Source organism: Carassius gibelio, chromosome A5 (assembly GCF_023724105.1).
Source record: "Carassius gibelio isolate Cgi1373 ecotype wild population from Czech Republic chromosome A5, carGib1.2-hapl.c, whole genome shotgun sequence".
Taxonomy (NCBI): domain Eukaryota; kingdom Metazoa; phylum Chordata; class Actinopteri; order Cypriniformes; family Cyprinidae; genus Carassius; species Carassius gibelio.
This window is the reverse complement of record NC_068375.1, coordinates 20,010,369-20,031,008: the sequence shown is the minus strand read 5'-3', so window position 1 is coordinate 20,031,008 and position 20,640 is coordinate 20,010,369. Positions and strand designations below refer to the sequence as shown.

Genomic DNA, 20,640 nt, shown 5'->3' with positions numbered 1-20,640 from the left:
CCCCTAAGCTTGGTGCAAAATGTGCTGGCTTCCGCCATCACCACACCCACTGATCCTATGCAAATCCACCTTGCCTACTCTCTAGGTAGTGCTATTCCCCTTTACGTGGATCCTGAGCAGAAGGAGATGAGTTTCCTCCTGAACTTACCCATCATAGAGTCAAGCCGAATCTACAGACTCAAAGACATTGTTAATGTGGGGTTCTGGAAGGATAACACTCATATCAAGATACGTACCCCTGAGGTGGTGGCGTACCATGACAGCAACACCCAGCTGTACTTAGCCCCAAACCTGCACATGTGCACCCTAACTAAAGACATTCACTACCTCTGCCCCAGCAAGCCATTTCTCAGAGACAATACTGATGGAATCTGCGGGTTGCAACCCATGATCAGCGACACGCGTTGCCCTGCCGATGCCCAGCCTCGCAGCCACGTCACCGAGACGCAAGCTGAGATTGTAGGTGATAGATGGCTCGTTAACACTCCAGTACGTACCGCTACACTGACCTACGACCAGCATGACACAGCCACCCGTGTCAATCTGCTCGACCAGAGCATGTGGATTCAAGTCCCACGAGGGGCCATCCTCCACCTCGACGATCTGGCCTTATACCATCTTCCGAGTGAAGAGTACCAATCAGAACTAGAAATCCCATCCTTCTTCAAGAACTACAACTTCACCCTAGGTCCGGAGTTGGAACTGTGGATTGAAAAAGGCGGGCCTCAGCTCATTGACATTGCTCCCGTCGACGCAGCCCTCCAAGCCTTGTCTCGATTACCCATCCTGAACACCTCACCTGTTGTCCAAGCCTGGACTGCAGCTGACACAGCACTGTGCATCTCCATGGTCGTCGGCCACACCCTGACCCTTGGCGTGGCCTTAGTCCTATACAGGAAACTCAACGAGATGCGAATCTCTGCAGCTAAACTCAAGACAACTAGGATTGGAAGTCTCCGATGGAAACCCCGAAGGGAAGGTAACACACCAGAGACGGATAAGGACCTCATCGAGTTGAGTCCTCAGCCCTAACAAACACCTGCTACCCGACTGTCAGGATTCACCTGCCATCCGACCATGGTGGTGGGTGTTGTCCGATAATGACCACAGGGCATCATCCGACCACAAAGGGGGAATGTAACACCAATGAGCGGATGGTATTCAACCATCTGTTCCATGTTAATGAACCCTGACCCCTTTTGACACATTCTACACTCAAAGACCAGAACGTGAGTTAAAGAAAAAACAAGGACTTTCGTTTTACAACCCTCTTACAACATAACTCACCACCCTGGGCGCCGCCATGACGGCAATGTCCTGGCGGGGATGAGAGTTATAACACCTTGGAGACTATCCAGAGATGCGATATCGAACTTCAAAAGGGAAGACAAACAACCCCCCTTCTTGATCGCACATTCCAGTGAAACAGACGCACATACACTCAAAAACAGGCACAAGCATTTTTGCTGGCCCATGGACCTTATTTTACTTAAACTACCTCTAAATGTATTTTAATGTCTCCCTTTTTGTGCTCAAATGTATGTATGCGGCATAATGGAATATATGAATGTTACTGTGTGTTTAATGCAAACTTTAGATGCATTTAGTTAATAGTAAGTCTGTATCTTTTGATACGGGACTGGTAAAAGCCTAGTTCTTAGTGTCTGGATAATCGTAAAAACACGACTTTAACGAATCTTGATAGTAAATTACAAAAAGATGCATTGTGTCAGAGGAACGATCTTGCTTAAGAAAAGTGTTTAACTTTGACATCGCCATAAATTAGACCAGTGGGCGGAGATCAGCAAACAAAGAAGATTTTTCCCGCCTTAGTTTGTTTACACTTCATTGGCTCATACTAAAAAAATAGGTGTAAACCTAGATTTACTTAAAAGCTCAGGGAAACCTGTATTCTGGGCATTCCGCCAGAGAGAAAAGAGGATTCCCAGCTTTGCAACCGGACTTCAAGAAGTTCTCCGTTATTCTTCTTTACTTTTCGTTTCATTCTAGTTTTTCTTTATTGTCTGCTGATATTTGACTTCGTTCAATTGCCTTCACGAGCCAAACGAACTTAAGTCTAGTCATCTTTTGGCAAAGTTTACCTTCGCGTTAACCATCGAGCTCGCGTATCATCTGCTCTGGAAAGAACCACGCTGAGGCCGCACAGACCGGACAATTTGAGCGCAGCTACGCACAAGAGCCAGATCAAAGCAAGTACTTTCTTATATCGCAACTAAAATTGCTGTTTAAGGTTGTCTAGGCTATTCCATGTTTGTGAAATCATCCAATGACTTGGGGTCTCTTGCAAAGTTAACTGTTTGAAATTGCCACGCTGAGATTGCTTTCACTTTCACTTTCCCTCTCTCTCTCTCTCTCTCTCTCTCTCTCTCTCTCTCTCTTTATCTCCCTCTCTCATTTATCTCATTATTATTCTTGTTCATTTACCTTGTTTAAATTGTATTTTCGTTTTGCTATATACTCATATTTACTCCGTGTGAACTGTAGTTATGTACTCTTTAGTCTGTTTTTATTAAATCCTATAATTTGCTTGAATTGAATTGTTTTATTGCTCATTGAGATCGAAGTCCCTGAATCGTCTGATCTACGCTACGAGCTTTGTTTTATATGAATTAATTTTCAGTAATCTTAGTAGTACAGACACAGAAAATATTGTTTTTTCCTGATCAGAAGATTAATATTTCTTGGAGTTTGTAAGAAGGGTATTTTTATTGAATTTTGATAAGGAAGTCTAGCTTCCAGTTCGCTGGACGAACAGATTGTCTAGAGTAACTTAAATTAATTCTAGTAAAGGTTACCTTTAAATGATTAAATATTCCCTCTTTGGGTAATTTAATATTTGTAAGCAATAAGCACGTTATATTCATAGACTCATGAATATTCACTTTATTTGAGTTAATTATTCCCCAGAAAGTGATTGTTGCTACAGTATGGAGAAAAAAAAATACTGATTCATTTCTCAAAATACAGTTTCTGTCAATTTTCATCAGTTTAATGCTTGCTGACTAAAAGTATTGATTTCTTAAAAAAGAAAAATGGACCCAAACTTGCACAGTAAGGGCAATTTAAAAGTAACTTGGAAGTGTTACTGAAGTGCATCTTGAGGATTTGTTTGAATGCTTCTGGGAGGGTCAGATGGTCTGTACCACTTTTCACATGAAACTGTCACTGTCATTACAGCCTTCAGTGTCACAGTTTACATAGAGCACAGACAGTGAGAGACGTGGCTCGAGAATATGGTAAGTGTGTGGAGAAGAAAGCAGTGACCTGTGATTATAGAGATGTCCTTGAAGGTTATGCTCAAGCCAATGCTATACAGAGAAAGAGTCCGACAACTGTCTGCAGAAACGGCTGAGAGAATTACTGCGTGCTCTCAAGGAAAGACCCTGTGGGCTGAATATATGAGTTGAGATCCTGCAGGAACAACATTTTCCACTTGACATCTCACAGAGACTGACAGACCCTCCTCTGTTACATTCAAACTAATGCAAAACATGGTGACTGATCGATAAGGGCACTTTCTTGGGAGTCACTTCTACTTTGTAGATTATCATAGTGAGTTTGGAAGCGTCTTTGATATATAATGTGATGGCACTAAAGATTTCTTTGAAATTTACAATTTAAGATTCTCTTCAGACCAGCAACTCTCTTTTTGTGATAAAGAAACTACATCTAAACTCACTAAGATTCATCATTCTTTGAGTTAATGTTCAGAATCCATCATTTGAAGTTACCTTGGGATTGAATCTGAGACACCACAGTCATATGAAACTCCCTGCACTACCGTATAATAATGTATTACCATTAAAGAGTCAAACCGTAATAATCAATTAAATACACTACAATTCAAGCAGCTGCACAATTACCATAAGGACATCACAGGAAATAATCCTCTGAACACAATTTTTTTTTCCCGTTTTTTCTTGCTTACTTATGTCTCAGAAGAATTTTTCTAAAGCGAATGGTTTGGTTTGAAGCCTGTGTGACTTCTCTAGAATAAATTACTGACATACACAGGGTGAATTTGCATAAGCCATTGGCCTGTCCTCTGAGAGAAGTGGTTTTAAAACATAGATACAGACCCTTTGTCCCCATTCTTAATTCATTGGAGTCACCTGTTCCACTCGGTCTTGCAAATGGCTGGAATAAAACAAACGAGGAGGATAATCCAGACAATATTCATGTTTCCTGAAGAAAATGTTTCTTTCTAGGCTTCGAAGTGTAGGTAAGAGTTGTCCTTGAATTATATATATATATTTTTTTTATTATTTATTAAATGATTTTAACCTTTGTATTGTATTATACATCATTACAAAATGATCACCTCCATATTTCCATTTGTGTGTCATTACATTAGTAACCAGAATGTGTTGTGTTGATCCAATATTGTCTCATTATTTAAGACACTGATAATATTTGGTAAAATCACACATTTCAGCAAATGCAAGGAGTAAATTCAAGGGGAAAAAATAATTTCCAACTTTTTCATCTAAGAAACAGGAATCATAGGCCCATTTCTTTTTCTATTATTCCTACAGTGTTATGGCCTCAAAAAGCACTTTCTGGACCATGAAATGATAAGATATCTAATAGAGACCTTCAGGTCAGACTGACACTAGGCTCATCTCCTTAAACAAGTGTAAGGGCATGAAACCTGGCCTAATTATCACCTCACTTCTGTGCAGCTACATGCAGTTCAGTATGATTAAAAAAAAAAAAAAAAAAAAAAAAAAAAACTGGAAAATGGGCTTTCAGGAATAAGGCTTTTAGACCATCAGTCTTCTGTGCTGTCTCTGTCTGTTTTATGTTATCTTGGTTCACGCTTCAGAAATGCATTGGAATATATGGACGTGACAAATGTCCTCAAAAACAGTTTTAAAAATTAAGGAGCATAAAAATGTAAATACTTGGGGTGTGCATTCAAGCAGATAAAGACTGTGGAGTGACGATTTCCAACCATTTCCAACCATTGCACCAAGGGTGCAACTACAATTTTGTTTGAGTCCATGGGGCTTATTTACACTTGCATTTCAAAGTCCAAAACATCCTTGAGTTTACAGGCTTTGTTTGGCCATGCTGAACAATTAGATTTTCAAAATGAATAATAAAAAAATAAATGGTTCTCAATGGAATATGAAGCAAATGTACATGCCCTGTTATTATATAACACTGACACTAGAGCTCTGACCAGCATGTGAATAATTAAATAATATAGGGACTTTAAAGCACTGTGTTTAGGTTTTATTGAATTGATTCCTTAAACATATGACCAGAAGCTTCAAAAGAAAATAAACAAGTAAAGAAATAGCAATATCTGTAACAGTTTAAATGGCCTTATTAAAAAGTAGCACAAGTCACAACATTTTTGCAGAGTTCATGCTTCAGGATACTTAATTGTAAAGTGAATTAAAACTGTTCTAGTAAATGTTCTAGTAAATCCTGATCCTAAACAAAAACTTTAGCTTTTCTAATGACACCTATCTTTATTTCCACAAACACCTCTTCTCCCCATTTGATAAAGCTTACACTTTCCAGTGCACAGGGACTTCAGTTCAAGAGCCTTGCTTGTGTAATACGCCAAGTTAGAAGTAGAAGTAGTTAGAGGTAAATAATGTGTCGTACCCAGCAGGTTTGCAATAAATACTCGATGTAAACAAATGCCTTTTGTGTAAGTAGCCTCTAAGGTGTTGTTTGTATACCACTGTGTCATATTATGTTATTATTAATAGTTGTGCTTCTCATTCCTGCCCACTAGGTGCCACTAGAATGCATTGCTTTTATACAGCTTCTCGAATTGAACTCCTTTATTTTATAATTGAGAGGAAAGCTCACAGTAAAACTTTTTGCTGAAGAAAGCTTCGATGTGTTATTATTACTAATGACTAAAATTGCATATTATCTTAGCAATATTTATCATGAGAAATAACATTACATTTGTATATACAATAAAAGCCTGTGTTTTTTGTTTAGTTTATTTATTTAGTTTTTTCCAGAATTATACATATAGTAAATACAGATATTTCATAAATACTATTCTACATTATTCCAAAGCATCATACGATATGAAGAACATTAAAGGTAACAGTCATATCAATGAAATTAACCTTTTATAGGCTGTCGTTCGCTTTGCATCATCTTACTGCGCCAGAAAATAAATATTCTGCATGCTGATTGGTTTATACTCACGTCAATCACAGTGAAGCACCAATCACGCATAACATCCGAAAAACATCATATTGTTGCATCAGCAGCATTGGATTCCCTGAAATATCCGGGAAACGTGTCTGCTGGTCTCCTGAATAGAGAAAGACTCTACAGATCTGTAAATTGTTGGATCGTGTTACTTGCTCGTGATATTTTAGTATAATTATGACGGATGCGAGCATGACCGAACAAATGAAGGATCTGAAAATGGACGAGAAGAAGGTATCAGATGTCCATGCAGTTAGCTGACTAAGTTAGCCAGTGAAGTCCTTTGAGACAGTCACGGCATGTTGCTGTCAAAACGCTGAATGCCTTATTTTTTATAGTTTTCGAAAAGTTGCCTCTTGTTACTTGTCTGACTGCTGAGTAGTATATATATATATATATATATATATATATATATATATATATATATTCAATATATGCTCTGTTTATTTATAGCTTTGCAGTCAAGTCCTATTTCTGTATAACCTACCGTGGGTGGAGTGACATGTTTGAACTATTTTCTTTGTTGACACGAACAAACTAATTGACTGTTGAAAGTAATAACCGATGGACGTCACACCCTTTCTTTCAGAATGGCAAAGATGGAGGAAAGAAGAAAAACAAGACTGCTGGTGGAGATGCAGGTGGCAGGGCTGAGGTTGGTGCTTTTATTACTCTTGTTGTGTTGTGTTGAGTATTGCTCTGTATTGCAACACCTACATATTCCACAGTGTTCTTCAAAGATGCCATTCTCTGTAGGATCTAATAAGTGCATTATTAAGCATGTGTCTATTACTGTTCACATTAAGTAATTAGAGAATATTTGGCATGTGTGCATTGATTTAAATATACTCCTTGCCAGAGGAGGATGGACTTGGCTTGGTTCATAATTTTTTAAGACAGTATATCTCCTGTAATGCTAAATTGTGCTATGGTTTATTCATGATACGTATACTTGTGTAGGATCCTTGAAACAATAGGCAGTGGAAATGTGATAATAATATGAGTTTTGTCTCTTTCTTATCCATAGTTGAAACCTCTACCACAGTACATCGAGGAACGTCTGTCCGTTTATAACAAGCTGAAGGCAGAACATGATGCACTGCTGGCTGAGAAAGCAGCAAAAGACAGCAAGCCCATCAAGATCACACTACCCGATGGAACCGTAGTCGATGGGGAGTCCTGGAAGACCACACCGTACCAGGTCGCCTGTGGCATCAGGTTAGTGATCAAACTAAATAGGCAAGCACTTGCCTTCAAGGTCCTGTATTCAATTTTTATACTTAAATAAATATTGCAGGTAATAAATATTGAGGCTTTATGCAGTCAAAACCAGTATTTAGAATCACGGCGTTTAAAAGAACGGCGTTAGGTAACGACGTTATTTTTTCAGTAACGGGGTAATCTAACTAATTACTTTTACTGGACGTTAAATGCGGTGCGTTACTATACATTGATTTAAAAAACTAGTATGTAATACGAGCGCACCCCTGGTTCACACAGCGAGTGAGGAGGTGGGTTAATAACGAGATAAGCAATTATGATTGGCTAAGGCAGAGTCATGTGTTTCATGGTAGCCAATCAGAGCCAGTGTTTTTACACACATGCCAGCACACGCCAGCGGCGCCAAACACACACACAGACAGACACGCGCGAACGCACGCAACAGCTAAACAGAGATTCGCAGCAGCAGCAGAGATGGCGAGTCATGAGCAATCCGATGAAAAGTTGGCATTTTCAAGGTGGAGATATAAGCACTACTTTAAATTCACTGCGGTCAAAGGCAAGAACGTGCATGTAATGTGTGACACGCACATCTACAAAGCTAGTGGCCAAAACCACTTTTCTTACAAAGATAATACTTGAAGTGCAGGATAAAACTCTTGCTGTCTGTTGACGTGCTATAAATAACGTAAGTTATGTATGAACACCTGTCTGTTCTACTCATTCTAACTGACTTGTGAAAACTGCTAAAAAATATATATATATATATTTGACATATAACAACTTTTTTTTTTTTTTTACAGTAATGCAAATAGTTACTTTCCCTGGTAACGAGTTACTTTTATAATAGAGTAATTCAGTTCCTAACTCAGTTACTTTTTGGAACAAGTAGTGAGTAACTATAACTAATTACTTTTTTAAAGTAACGTTCCCAACAGTGGTCAAAACATTGCTCTGTTTGTTTGAATGATCTGGAATATTCATATTTACATATTGACACAGCTAGAGGCGTGAATTTGGGATGGGACATTGGATACAGTTGTCTACATTTCCATTTGTGCATTTAGCCGACTTTATCATGCAAAGCAACTTATAATAGAGGAACATAAGGAATGTGTCACAGACATATTAATAGTGTAAACTGCCAGGTTTGTTAGAAAGCTGGAGTAGAAAACATGCTAGAACAGCAGAGATGAATTGCAAAAACATATATAAATTCCTTTATGACGTGTGGATTGTTATACACAAGTCATCCTTAAACTTAAACCTCTCCATTTCATCGCAACGCACAAAAATGGTGCATTTCTTGGTGAAGTGTTTGATTGCATTGTGCTTCCAAGTCAAGCAATAACTTGTCATCGCAATGTTGAGTATAACATTATAATTTGTTTTATTAACAGCCAAGGCCTTGCCGATAATACTGTGATCTCTAAAGTGAACAATGAGGTATGGGATCTGGACAGGCCCTTAGAGAAAGACTGCAGTCTAGTCCTTCTCAAATTCGATGACGAAGAGGCACAAGCAGTAAGTTTAGAGTTTTCTTCAAGTTTGCAGTCCACAATAACAGTGAGCCCAACACAAATGAAATGTCACCAAAGTAGTGCATTTGTAAGCATAAAGAAAATATTTCTAATATGAATTATTTTATTGCATAGATGATTGAAAGAGTGCATATTTGCATGTTTTGAAAGTGTTATTTTTTTCTCTTAAGGTTTATTGGCACTCCAGTGCCCACATAATGGGAGAGGCCATGGAGCGAGTTTATGGAGGATGCCTTTGTTATGGGCCACCCATTGAGAATGGATTTTACTATGATATGTTTCTTGAAAATGAGTAAGTCAAACATATTCTGTTTTTTTTTTTTTTTTAAAGAATGATTCTGAGTGTTCATGAACAGAACTTTAGTATTCCAAAGAAGACTACAGGTGTTGAATAATATGCTTCTCACAAATCATCCGTGCTAACGCAAGTCACTGTTGTGTCCATTGATCATCTATTGTTTAGAACTGTCAGTCAAATATTGAAAGTCACATTAATTGATCTGTGGTTAGAAATTATGCTAAGTAGCTCCACAAGAAATAAAACTTTTTGTTTTTTATTTCAAGAGTTTCTTCATTCCTTTTTGTAATTACGCGACCTTTTGTTTGACCAGAATCAGTGCAGTGCCTTTAGATAAGCAGGAAGGAACATAATAAATGCAGTAGTTTACTTGTTGAAAGCCAGTTTAATGAAATGTTATTAATTTTGATAAGATCACCATCAAGCCCGGTCTTGTTTGTTAGTGTGGCTCTGTTGGTTCAAAATAGTCACAGATGATGACTTCTGGTAGACTAAATTTTCTTTAATTGGTGAGATGTTTGGTAATTCTTTGCACTCTAGTTTTTATTTAGAAGAGCTTTTTAACTAAACTTGTGCACCTTTGTGTACTTGGCTTTCTCTGTCCTCTCCCTTCCTCGTTCGCTGGTTCTCAGAGGTGTGTCGAGTAATGATTTCCCCTGTTTGGAGAACTTGTGTAAGAAGATCATCAAAGAGAAGCAACCCTTTGAGAGGCTGGAGGTAAAGAAGGAGACTCTGTTGGAGATGTTCAAGGTATGTGCTTCCTTTCTAAGAGCAAGAAATATGAGCTCATGCTATGAATAAACCCTTAACACTCGAGTGGCTTGAAGTTCAGACTAGTAAAATCTGCTTCTGTTTTTCTTCTAGTACAACAAGTTCAAGTGCAGGATCCTAAATGAAAAGGTTACCACCCCAACAACTACAGTTTACAGGTGTGATATTGGTTGCAGAACATACACTTCAAAGTTTGTGTGTTTTGTATTATTTATTGAATTTCATGCTTTTGAAAATACTTTTTCAAAATAAAGTCTCTTTACAATGCCATTCAAAAGTTTGCGGTTTGAAAAAAAAAGAAAAATTCAGCAAAGACATATTAAATTGATTGAAAGTTTTAGAAAATACTTTTACATTTTTGCAAGCAATTCTGCTTCTTTTGAGTTTTCTATAGATAGAAGAATCCTGAATCAAAGCATAACTCAAAGACATTTGTTAATAAAAAACATTGATTAGAAATGTTTCTCTAGAATCATTTCTGAAGGATCATGTGATACTGAAGTTTTGCCATCACAACAATAAGTTATATTTGAAAGTACATTCAAATAAAAAAACATTTATTTTAAATGTTAATATTTCACAATATTAAAGTTTTTACTGTATTTTCAGTCAGATTAAAGGGATAGTTCAACCCAAAATGATAATTTGATGTTTATCTGTTACCCACAGGGCATCCAAGATGTAGGTGACTTTGTTTCTTCAGTAGAACCCAAATGAAGATTTTTAACTCGAACCGTTGCAGTCTGTCAGTCATAAAATGGAAGTCAAACTGAACAGTATTTCACATTCACCGCAATGTCCGAACTGTCTTGAGCGCATTCTCAACAGCCAACACATGAGGCGTCTTTTTCTTCTTCTTCTTCTTCTTTTTGCTTTAAAGGTGGATCACAGACTTATAAGTGCATTACCGCCACCTATCTCTCAAATAGACCACTGACACTCCTAATTGAGATTGTAGATGGTGTCGATGGTCCATTTGAGAAATCGGTCAGGACAGTTTGGACATTGTGGTGAATCTGAAGTAAAAATAAAAAGATATAAATACGGTTCAGTTTCTTGCACAGATCGATCGTTTCATGTCTTTGCACATCAATGTATCGTCACGAGCTGCAGGGTTTAATTTGGTTTTGTCTGAGTATGTTTTTTGACTCTCAAAGCCGGGATTTCCCATTCACTTCCATTTTATGACTGACAGACTTCAACAGTTTGAGTTAAAAAAAAATCTTCATTTGTGTTCTAATGAAGAAACAAAGTAACCTACATCTTGGATGCCCAGGGGGTAAGCAGATAAACACCAAATTTCAGGGTAAACTATCCCTTTAATAAAGTTTTGTTGCACATAAGAGACTTTTTTTCAAAAACATTTCAGAAATCTTACCAACCTCAAACTTTTGAACAGTGGTAGTATATATATTTATATACAATATATTTATACCTTAAAGTTTATTTACACATTTTGCTGCTGGTTCTGTAGGTGTGGACCTCTTATCGATCTGTGCAGAGGGCCTCATGTAAGACATACAGGAAAGATCAAGGCCTTGAAGATCCACAAGGTGCACAGTTTGGGCCTTTTTCTAATTGAACCTTTCAACAATTTACTCTTAACTTTCAATTAAAACTCCCTTCCACATATTATATTATCCCAGCCTATACATTTGCCGTATTATTCCTACAGCATAATTTGTAATCTAAAATTATGCATATTATGTACATCACAGAATTCTTCTACGTACTGGGAGGGCAAAGCTGACATGGAGAGCCTCCAAAGGATCTACGGCATCTCTTTCCCTGATCCCAAGATGCTGAAAGAATGGGAGAAATTCCAGGAAGAAGCCAAAAACAGGGATCATCGCAAACTAGGAAGGGTATGTGTAAATGCGTGAAAGTATACATTCGTACACGATCAAAACATTTTGAAACATAAATGTCTTTGCGGTTCCTTTTTGCTGAACACATTGTTGTTGAATAAAAGTACCATCTTTTCCCGGACTATAAGTCCTGCGACTTATAGTCAGGTGCGACTTATCAAAATTAATTTGACATGAACCAAGAGAAATGAACCAAGAGAAAACCGCGAGAGGCTAGACACGGTAATGTTTTCTCTTGGTTCCTGGTTCTAAATAAATGCGACTCATAGTCCAGTGCGACTTATATATGTGTTTTTCCTCATCTTGACGTATTTTTGGAATGATGCGACTTATACTTAGGTGCGAATTATAGTCCGAAAAATAAGATAATAATTAAATAAAATGTATTTATAAAAAAAAAAAAAAAAAGAAAACCTACTGAGTACTGACCCCCACCTTCTGAATGGTAGTGTGTTTATCTCTCAAAATTCAGCAGTAACACGTATGCGCATCTGCACTACAGGAAGTGAATAATTATAAGAAGTCAGCAGTGTACAAATTACTACAAAAAAGCCATTTTCCACTGAACATTTGGGGGACAAACTGCTCACAATGGAGGACATGTGGACACCTTGGTGTGCTAATGACTCCGGCAGCAAGCTGCCCGCCTCTCGAATCTGTAGTGACTCCCGACAGGTCTGATAGGTGGGCTGGGTGGGGAGAGAACGGGGACGGTGCCCATAAAGAAGGCAGATGTCTGTCTCCTTAATGCGCCATCTGTTCATGGGCATGCTGATGGGTGCACAGGGAACATTTTGTCACAACAAAAGCATGAGCATAAACCGCCATTTGTTCGATTTTTTTTTTTTTTTTTTTTTTTTTTCTCTCTTGCTCGTTTTAACTTTTTGTTCTTTTCCTTTGTATCCTCCTGTATTCTTGATTGGATTCCTGACCTGTATAATTATTGTTTCTCTCATGTTTGATGATGTTGTTGTTGTTTTACACACACTTTCTCTTTCTCTTCACTGTCTTTCCAGGAACAAGACTTGTTTTTCTTCCACGACCTGAGCCCCGGTAGCTGTTTCTTTCTGCCTAAAGGAGCCTACATCTATAATACGCTGATCGAGTTTATTAGGGTGAGTTTTCCGTAGTTCATTCTGATACTAAAGTACCAATATCATCATTTTGAAAAATTACAATAACCAACACAACAAGAGTGTGATGTGGAGTTGTTTGCAGAGGTCTATTATTAGGATATGCTAAATTGCATTTTATGAATGTCATGGTTCAGTAGACCATGTAATGGATAAGTTGGTCCACTTCAAGGACCCCATTAATGATTGTGACCCAACCACTTGAATGTTTATGTATTTTCACAGACCATTTTTGTTGTGTTGTGCTATATTTTATTGTGTAGAGTGAATACAGAAAGAGGGGATTCCAGGAAGTGGTCACACCGAACATCTACAACAGCAAACTATGGCAAACCTCAGGACACTGGCAGCACTACAGTGAAAACATGTTCTCCTTTGAGGTGGAGAAGGAGATCTTTGCTCTTAAGCCCATGAACTGCCCTGGACACTGGTACAAAATATTTCTGTATTCCCTAAGCAGCAGACTTTTTGAAATCTTTGTTAATCATGGCAGGCATTGACAGTATCCCTAAATGCAGAAAGTTAAGCGAGGAAGATCATTTTTTGCAAGAATTTTCTTTATCTAGCATTTTTCCCTTTTATGTCAGTCTGATGTTTGACCACCGGCCGCGCTCTTGGAGGGAACTGCCCCTGCGTCTGGCTGACTTTGGGGTTTTGCACCGTAACGAGTTGTCTGGAGCTCTTACTGGTCTGACCAGAGTCAGACGTTTCCAACAAGATGATGCACACATCTTCTGCTCTATGGACCAGGCATGTTACTTTGGAATACATGATAAAATATTTATGAGTTGGGGTTCCCATGCTTAATTGAAATTAATTAATCTTTAAAAAAGTAGTGGCATTTCTAATTTGAATTACATTTCTTGGGTTATGCTCTTTAGTGATCTCTGTATAATTATTTTAATAATCCTGATTTAGTAATCACAAACAACTGGGAAAGCCATGGAAACTTTTTTTTTTGAAAGATGTGGGAGCCCTACATTTTTCAGTGTGTTAAAGAACTTTTGGTTGAAAAGCTTATTAATGATTTGTTTTTTGTTTTATTTTCCTACCTTACAGATTGAGTCCGAGATAAAGGGTTGCCTGAACTTCCTGCGTACAGTGTATGATGTGTTTGGCTTCACCTTCAAATTGAACCTTTCCACGAGGCCAGAGAAGTTCCTAGGAGAACCAGAAGTGTGGGACCAGGCTGAGAAGGTAGAATTTGAAACTTGTGCATAAACTACCGTTCAAAAGCTTGGGGTCTTGGCAAAGTTACATTTTCAGCAGCCATTACTCCTAGTCTTTAATGTCACATGGTCCTTCAGAAATCAGAAAACAAGTGTGCCACTTAGTATTTTTGTGGAAAAGGTGATAATTATTTTTTTTCAGGATCCTTTGATTAAATCGAAAGTTCAAAAGAACAGCATTTATTTGAAATCAAAATAAATTGTAATGTTATAAATGTATTTACTGTCACATTTGATCAATTGAATGCATCTTTGCTGAAATAAAGTAATAACTTCAAAACAAATCCTACCAGCTAGTGTATTTTGAGGGTTCATTTTGTCATCTCATCAATTTGTAAGAATGTGTTATTATTATTAGTGTTTAATATACATAGTTGTTAATCTGGTATTCGTGTTTAATACATCTCGTTTAAAATGCATGACAAATCATGCATACGGTATCTTATGTAGTTTGACTTTGTTAAGCCCTCTTTAATTGTTTTAGCAACTGGAGAACAGCTTGAATGATTTCGGAGAGAAATGGGTTCTGAATCCTGGTGATGGAGCTTTCTACGGACCAAAGGTACAAACCGATAAAGCAAGCATCATATGAAATATGAACATTTAAGAAATGACTTTATACTAATGTTTCTGTTTTTGTGATTCAGATTGATATTCAGATAAAGGATGCCATCGGCAGGTATCACCAATGTGCCACCATTCAGCTGGACTTCCAGTTGCCTATTCGCTTCAATCTCACATTTGTCAGGTATGTTTACTCAAGATGACATTACATCTTTGTCTGTATTTAACAATAAAGGAAACATAGACTTAAGAGAACATCCAGAGCCCTGCTTTCTGTTCCCTGTACAACAGTGACATTTTGTGGTTATATTTGATTACTACACCCCTCCTGAATTTAACTTCAAAATCTTCTTCAAGAGAGCAAGTTGCTGACTTTGTAACCCAAACATTGTCTCTCTTCAGCCATGATGGTGATGACAAGAAGAGGCCCGTGATCATCCATAGAGCCATCCTGGGCTCAGTGGAACGAATGATTGCCATCCTGACTGAAAACTATGGGGGAAAGTGGTACGCTAAAGAAAGAGACTGATTTTTAGTTACAGACCATATGTGCACATACCAAATTCTCTTGCTTTTGTTTCCCACAGGCCACTGTGGCTGTCCCCAAGTCAGGTGATGGTGGTTCCTGTTGGACCCACTTGTGATGAATATGCCCAGAGAGTACGTTCTGCTCACAATTTATCACACACTAGTAGTGTTAGCTCTCCTCCCAGCATAAACTGCCAGGTCATTGTTATCAAAAACAACCCCTTGTCAATCTCAGGTACAACAGGAGTTCCACAGGGGAGGGCTGATGACTGACGTGGATCTGGACCCTGGTTGTACCCTGAACAAGAAGATCAGGAATGCACAGTTAGCTCAGTACAATTTCATTTTAGGTGAGTGATCCTGCATAATGTTTAAAGGCAGGGTAGGTGATTTGGTTCAAAAACAGTATTTGTTATGCTGGTTGAAAGTCTACCTCTACCAACGCTGTCTCTCTTCGTGTTGCTGGTTAGCCTCTAGTTTGCCTGTGCGCGTTCATGTGTTTTGGAAGAAGCGTGGCTTTGTAGAGTGATTCGCAGAAGGGTGGAATCTTTCGATAATTGCTAGCCTCTCCAAAATCACCTACCCTACCTTTAAATTAGAAAAAGGTGTAAAAATCATGGTTTGTTCCTGTTTATTACTGTTAACTGTATTTTTTTTGTGTATATATTGTCATTTGTATGTGGTATAGTGCAAGTAGTTTTATCGTTTTAACACTTATTTTTTCTAGTTTATTTACATATGGTGGATAATGAGTGGTCTCGCGCATTCAAAGAAAACTGCATGTTTCTGTGCTGCAAATTTGTCTTGTTTCATAAAACCATAAATGGCACAGGCAAACCATGACAGCTTCTCAGTAGCTTGTATTAAAATGGCATGTGAATGTATTTCCCTGATATTTTATTTGACAATTTCAGCAGCGTATATGTTCACATAGACATTGTAGTTGTTTTGAATTTGTGGGGATCCTAACATTTACGATTGATGCATAACAGTGGTTGGTGAGAAGGAGAAAAGCAGTGACACGGTGAACGTTAGGACTCGTGACAACAAGGTGCACGGAGAGAGGAGTCTGACGGACTGCATGGAGCGACTCAAGGAGCTGAAGGCCTCAAGATCCCGGAACGCCGAGGAGGAATTCTGAACTCCCTAAACCTCCTGCCAACTCTTCCTTTATATGCCATATGCTCAAATACCGCTGGGCAGCAGCGTGCTGCTATTCTGCATAGATGATCCAGAACTTCTTAGCTGGATCTGTCCGGTTTTAAATCAGTGACAATATTTTAGGACTAATCATTCAATTGTCTGAAAGTCTCTAGACCTTATAAATTGACAAAACTTTGGTTTAAAAAATAAATACTTTGTAAAAAATCCTAGGGTTGTTCATTTTGTCAGTCATTATTCTGTGTTATAGGAAAGGGACTTTTCTGTCAATATATGTGTATTGGTAAATGACAATAATGTCTGGTAACTTGTCTGATTTGAGATGAAATAAAACGGTATATCTTCCACTCTTTTATGTCTCTCTTTTGCTATAAAGTCTTCAAACAGAGGTCGAAGCAGTTGTTTTATTTCTAATCAGCATGAACAGTGTTACAGAGAAGAAGACACTGCACGAGCAGACGTAGTTGTTTACGTCAAGCGCATTTGTACTTTCACTTTCACTTGCTCGTTGTTCAGGCGATTTATGAGAAATTGTCTGATCTCAGATCGTTCGTCTAACCGGATAAACGAGCCAGTAGTAAACGAGATGAAGACTCGAGTGTTTTAATATAGTATTATAGTTCATTTTCACTGCTATAGTGAAAGTAAATATTTTATTTATTTATTTTCCTATCGTATCCTTCTGCAGTCGGGCATTTCGACAGCTGATGTTTTTCTGCAGGATGTTTACTCGCAAATAGACTTCTTTTTTGTTTACTGCTCACTCATGAAAAAGTTCTGTTGAACAGAAATGCTCTTAACTACCATTTAAACGCAGATCGGTGCTGCTTTTAGCTGAAGAAAACTTACTTTAGGATGATTTCCCTTATAAGGTAAGTCAAAAGGATTTCGTATATATGTGTGGAAAACTATAAGAACTATAGAAATAGACGACTTCTGACAGGACATTAGCCTACATAAGCCGACCTATAAAGTCAGGAAGCAGTATGCATAACTAGCTTCTATTTTAAAGAAAAACAAGTTAGTTGGCTATATTGTTTAATTTCGCTTTCAGTTATGCGCTCGGTAACCTTGGTTGCTTGAAAAATGTAACCTACTTGTGCTGTCTTTCTTTTAAAATGGCATTTGATATAGTGTTTTTCTGTCTAGTGCAGATATTAAGTGGACTTTTTAGCGATTAAAAACATTTTTGGGCCACTGTAGTTGATCAAGACGGAGGCTCATAAACCCGACAGGCTGAGACAGGTGTCAAAACATAGGCTACATTAAAGTTTACCTTTAAAGCAATGTCTAATGTCTAACTTCTTTCAGTAAAAATAGTTTGTCATAATTAATTGAGAATTTATTCACTGGTTTCAGTTCTGCGATGGAGTTCACAGAAGAGGAGAAAATATGGCTGCAAAGACTATCTGCTGAAGTAAGAAGAATTTTTTTATTCGTCATAATTTGTCTCTTTTTTATTGTAATGTTTTTGTATGTATGTATTATGTGTTTGTTTTGTTTTTTGATATGCGAAAACACCTGGTCAAAATCTTTCTTCTTCTTTTTTTATAATAATAATAATAATAATAATAATAAACATGCATCTTATATAGGCTACCATGCGATGGCAGTATAGTACAGGGCTAGGTTCATCATAACCTCAGTTGTTCTACTTTATAATTTTCACCTGTACTTTGAATGAAATCATCTGCTGCATACATGTATGTAAATGTAAAAAAATAAAGAAAAAAATAAATAATAATAATTAAAAATATATATATTTTACTTATTTAGATACCTGAAGGAAATGAACTCACTCCAAAGGAGAAGCAATTACGGGAGAAAGCAAAGCCAGAGACTGAATTTCAGGCCCAGCTCTTCCAAGCTATGGCCTCCATAAGATTTGCACTGAATGATTCAATAACCTCAACAATAGAGGTGAAAAACTCTGTCCATCAGAGAAGCAGTGTCTCGTCACTATGTGGATAGTCATCAAATGCCAAGATGATGACATGTTTACCTTTTATCTTTTTCACGATCTCACCTGGGTATTGTTATCTTATTAATGATTTATTAGTGGATCACAGGTTTAGATTATACTTGCTATACAACAGGGAATGTGACGGCATTATGTTTTTTATTTGTTTTTTTTTTTTTTACCTCAGCTCATGAAATGTTTCATCAGTTAATCACAAATGGATGCTTCATTGCTGTGCAAAGTTGAGAAAATTTGAGAATATAATGCTATTGCTGTTTGCATGCTCTTTTATAGTTGTATGATCTATGAAATCACTGGAAAATGAATCCAGGTTGTTTTTGTTTTTAAAACGTCATTGGTGCTCCCCCCCCCCCCCCCCCCACATACATGCTAATGCTTTTGAAATGTTGCCAAGTGAAGGTTCTTCAGAAACTCAGTATGCATGTATTTTGTCATGCTCACAGGGATGATAACATCTCTACCTCATTCAAAGTACAATAACAAACAGTACATTGCATTTTTTTCTTTTGCACACATGTATAATAAATTGGACCATGATATTTGGACAAACGTAGATTTGAACTTTCAGATGTTTGTTTCAACACTGTTTACTTTGAGTTCTATCCATGGTCCAAAACAAATGTTATTTCCAAAAATGTATGTGCATTCCACTCTGTTTCCACATTTAACCTAACATAAAAAAAAGAAAGAAAATAAATTGACTGTACTTGTAATAAATAAAAATTCAAACGAATCAGTGGAGTATATTCTTATATTTTTATGCAGTAATTTGTAAGATCACACAATTTCAATATGTTTTTTCAAAGCTAGCTGTGAATCTAACAATTTTAATGCATGATGTTGGTCAGAGTGTACAGTATATATGGATCTTTTGATTTTTTTCATCAAAGAATCCTGAAAAAAAAAAAATACAACATTGATAATAATAATGTTTCTTGAGCAGTAAATCAGCATATTACAATATTTTTTTCTGTTTATGGTGAATTATGGTGAGTTCCCCATGGGAACCCCCCGTGGGAAACCAATCTGCCATTTTTTATATCATAATGTCACAAAATTACATGGTTCTGCTTATGCACGTTTGATGACATCTGGAAAGTTTGTTGGTGACCTCAAACAAAGCCTTTCTGCAAAATCACAAGTATGACCTCTACACATGACCCGATGTAAATTAAGCAAACCACTTTACACAGGCAGCTTGGCTGAAGACTGGAGCATCACACTCTGCACATTTGCGAGTGTTTTGCAACTTTGAAGTACATAATATGGGTTTATCCCCGATTAAACACAGTGAAACCAAATATTTGCACTCAGGCTCACCGCATCATAAACTGGGCATATTTAATTGCAAGAGACTTGCCCTCACAAAGCTTCTGACTGAAGAATTAAAAGACAATGTTAAATGTAGGATATATACAGAAAATATATATATATATATTCTAAATATAAGAATATATAGACGTTATAGCTTTACCAAAACATGTTACATTAACTTACACTTTGAATTACTAAAAGGTGAACCAAATGAATAGCCTGACCTCTTACACTGTTAAAGACCCATTGTATAAATGAGCCCAGTCTTTGTGGCCTGTGACCTGGGCATTTTCGAAACTACATCCTTAATTTGTGCCTTGTGGCTACAGAGGTCTGACCAATGACATGACATGAATTAATTATTTGTCAAGAAAACGTCCAATCAGAAAACACTCCAGGTGCTCAGCAACAAGCCTCCAAAACCTCCTCCACACAACATGTCACGTGATGACCATCTGGTGGCCAATTAGCGAGTACCCCATGCTAGTGCTAACACCTTCCTAATAATGAATAGAGAAAAGAGACGTGTTCTTCACAGAGTTGCTGATGTTTTACATTAAACTGTGGTGAGATCAAGCCATTATTTTGATTGGTAATTAAAGCAGCATCGAGCGACCGAGAGTTTTGTGTTGCACATTTTCCCACATGTAAAATAAAAGGAGGAGGGGTGTGAAATGCTTGTTCTGTTGAATGTTAAAGGGCCAATATGCCCCCTGCTCCCTCCAAAAAAAAAAAAAAAAAAAAAAAAAACAACTACAAATGAGTATACTGGTATTTTCCACAGAAAGTGCTTGTCTAAAAGCAGACTTTTGCATGTATTT

General features: G+C 37.4%; 1 protein-coding gene and 1 long non-coding RNA gene across 2 annotated transcripts; both read left to right on the top strand.

The window, feature by feature from the left end:
• Positions 1-6,262: 6,262 nt before the first annotated feature.
• Positions 6,263-16,874, top strand: LOC128000062 (threonine--tRNA ligase 1, cytoplasmic). The gene is made up of 19 exons (XM_052592234.1): positions 6,263-6,444; positions 6,800-6,865; positions 7,238-7,428; positions 8,832-8,955; positions 9,143-9,264; positions 9,903-10,020; positions 10,135-10,199; positions 11,516-11,594; positions 11,760-11,906; positions 12,926-13,024; positions 13,306-13,472; positions 13,630-13,792; positions 14,102-14,239; positions 14,756-14,833; positions 14,919-15,019; positions 15,238-15,342; positions 15,423-15,495; positions 15,599-15,713; positions 16,356-16,874. Exons 1-19 carry the CDS (start codon positions 6,388-6,390, stop codon positions 16,502-16,504), a joined length of 2,157 nt encoding a protein of 718 aa, XP_052448194.1. The 5' UTR covers positions 6,263-6,387; the 3' UTR covers positions 16,505-16,874.
• A 545-nt stretch (positions 16,875-17,419) lies between these two features.
• LOC128000078 (uncharacterized) lies at positions 17,420-19,238 on the top strand. Its single transcript, XR_008172880.1, has 3 exons — positions 17,420-17,769; positions 17,884-17,941; positions 18,301-19,238. It is a non-coding gene; the product is annotated as an uncharacterized LOC128000078 (long non-coding RNA).
• The last annotated feature ends 1,402 nt before the right edge of the window (positions 19,239-20,640 follow it).

Coding starts and splice junctions, on each gene's coding strand:
- LOC128000062 (XM_052592234.1), top strand. CDS start 6,388: ATGACGGATGCGAGCATGACCGAACAAATGAAGGATCTGAAAATGGAC. Junction 6,866..7,237: donor ATGCAGGTGGCAGGGCTGAG/GTTGGTGCTTTT, acceptor TCTTATCCATAG/TTGAAACCTCTACCACAGTA. Junction 11,595..11,759: donor AGGCCTTGAAGATCCACAAG/GTGCACAGTTTG, acceptor TGTACATCACAG/AATTCTTCTACGTACTGGGA.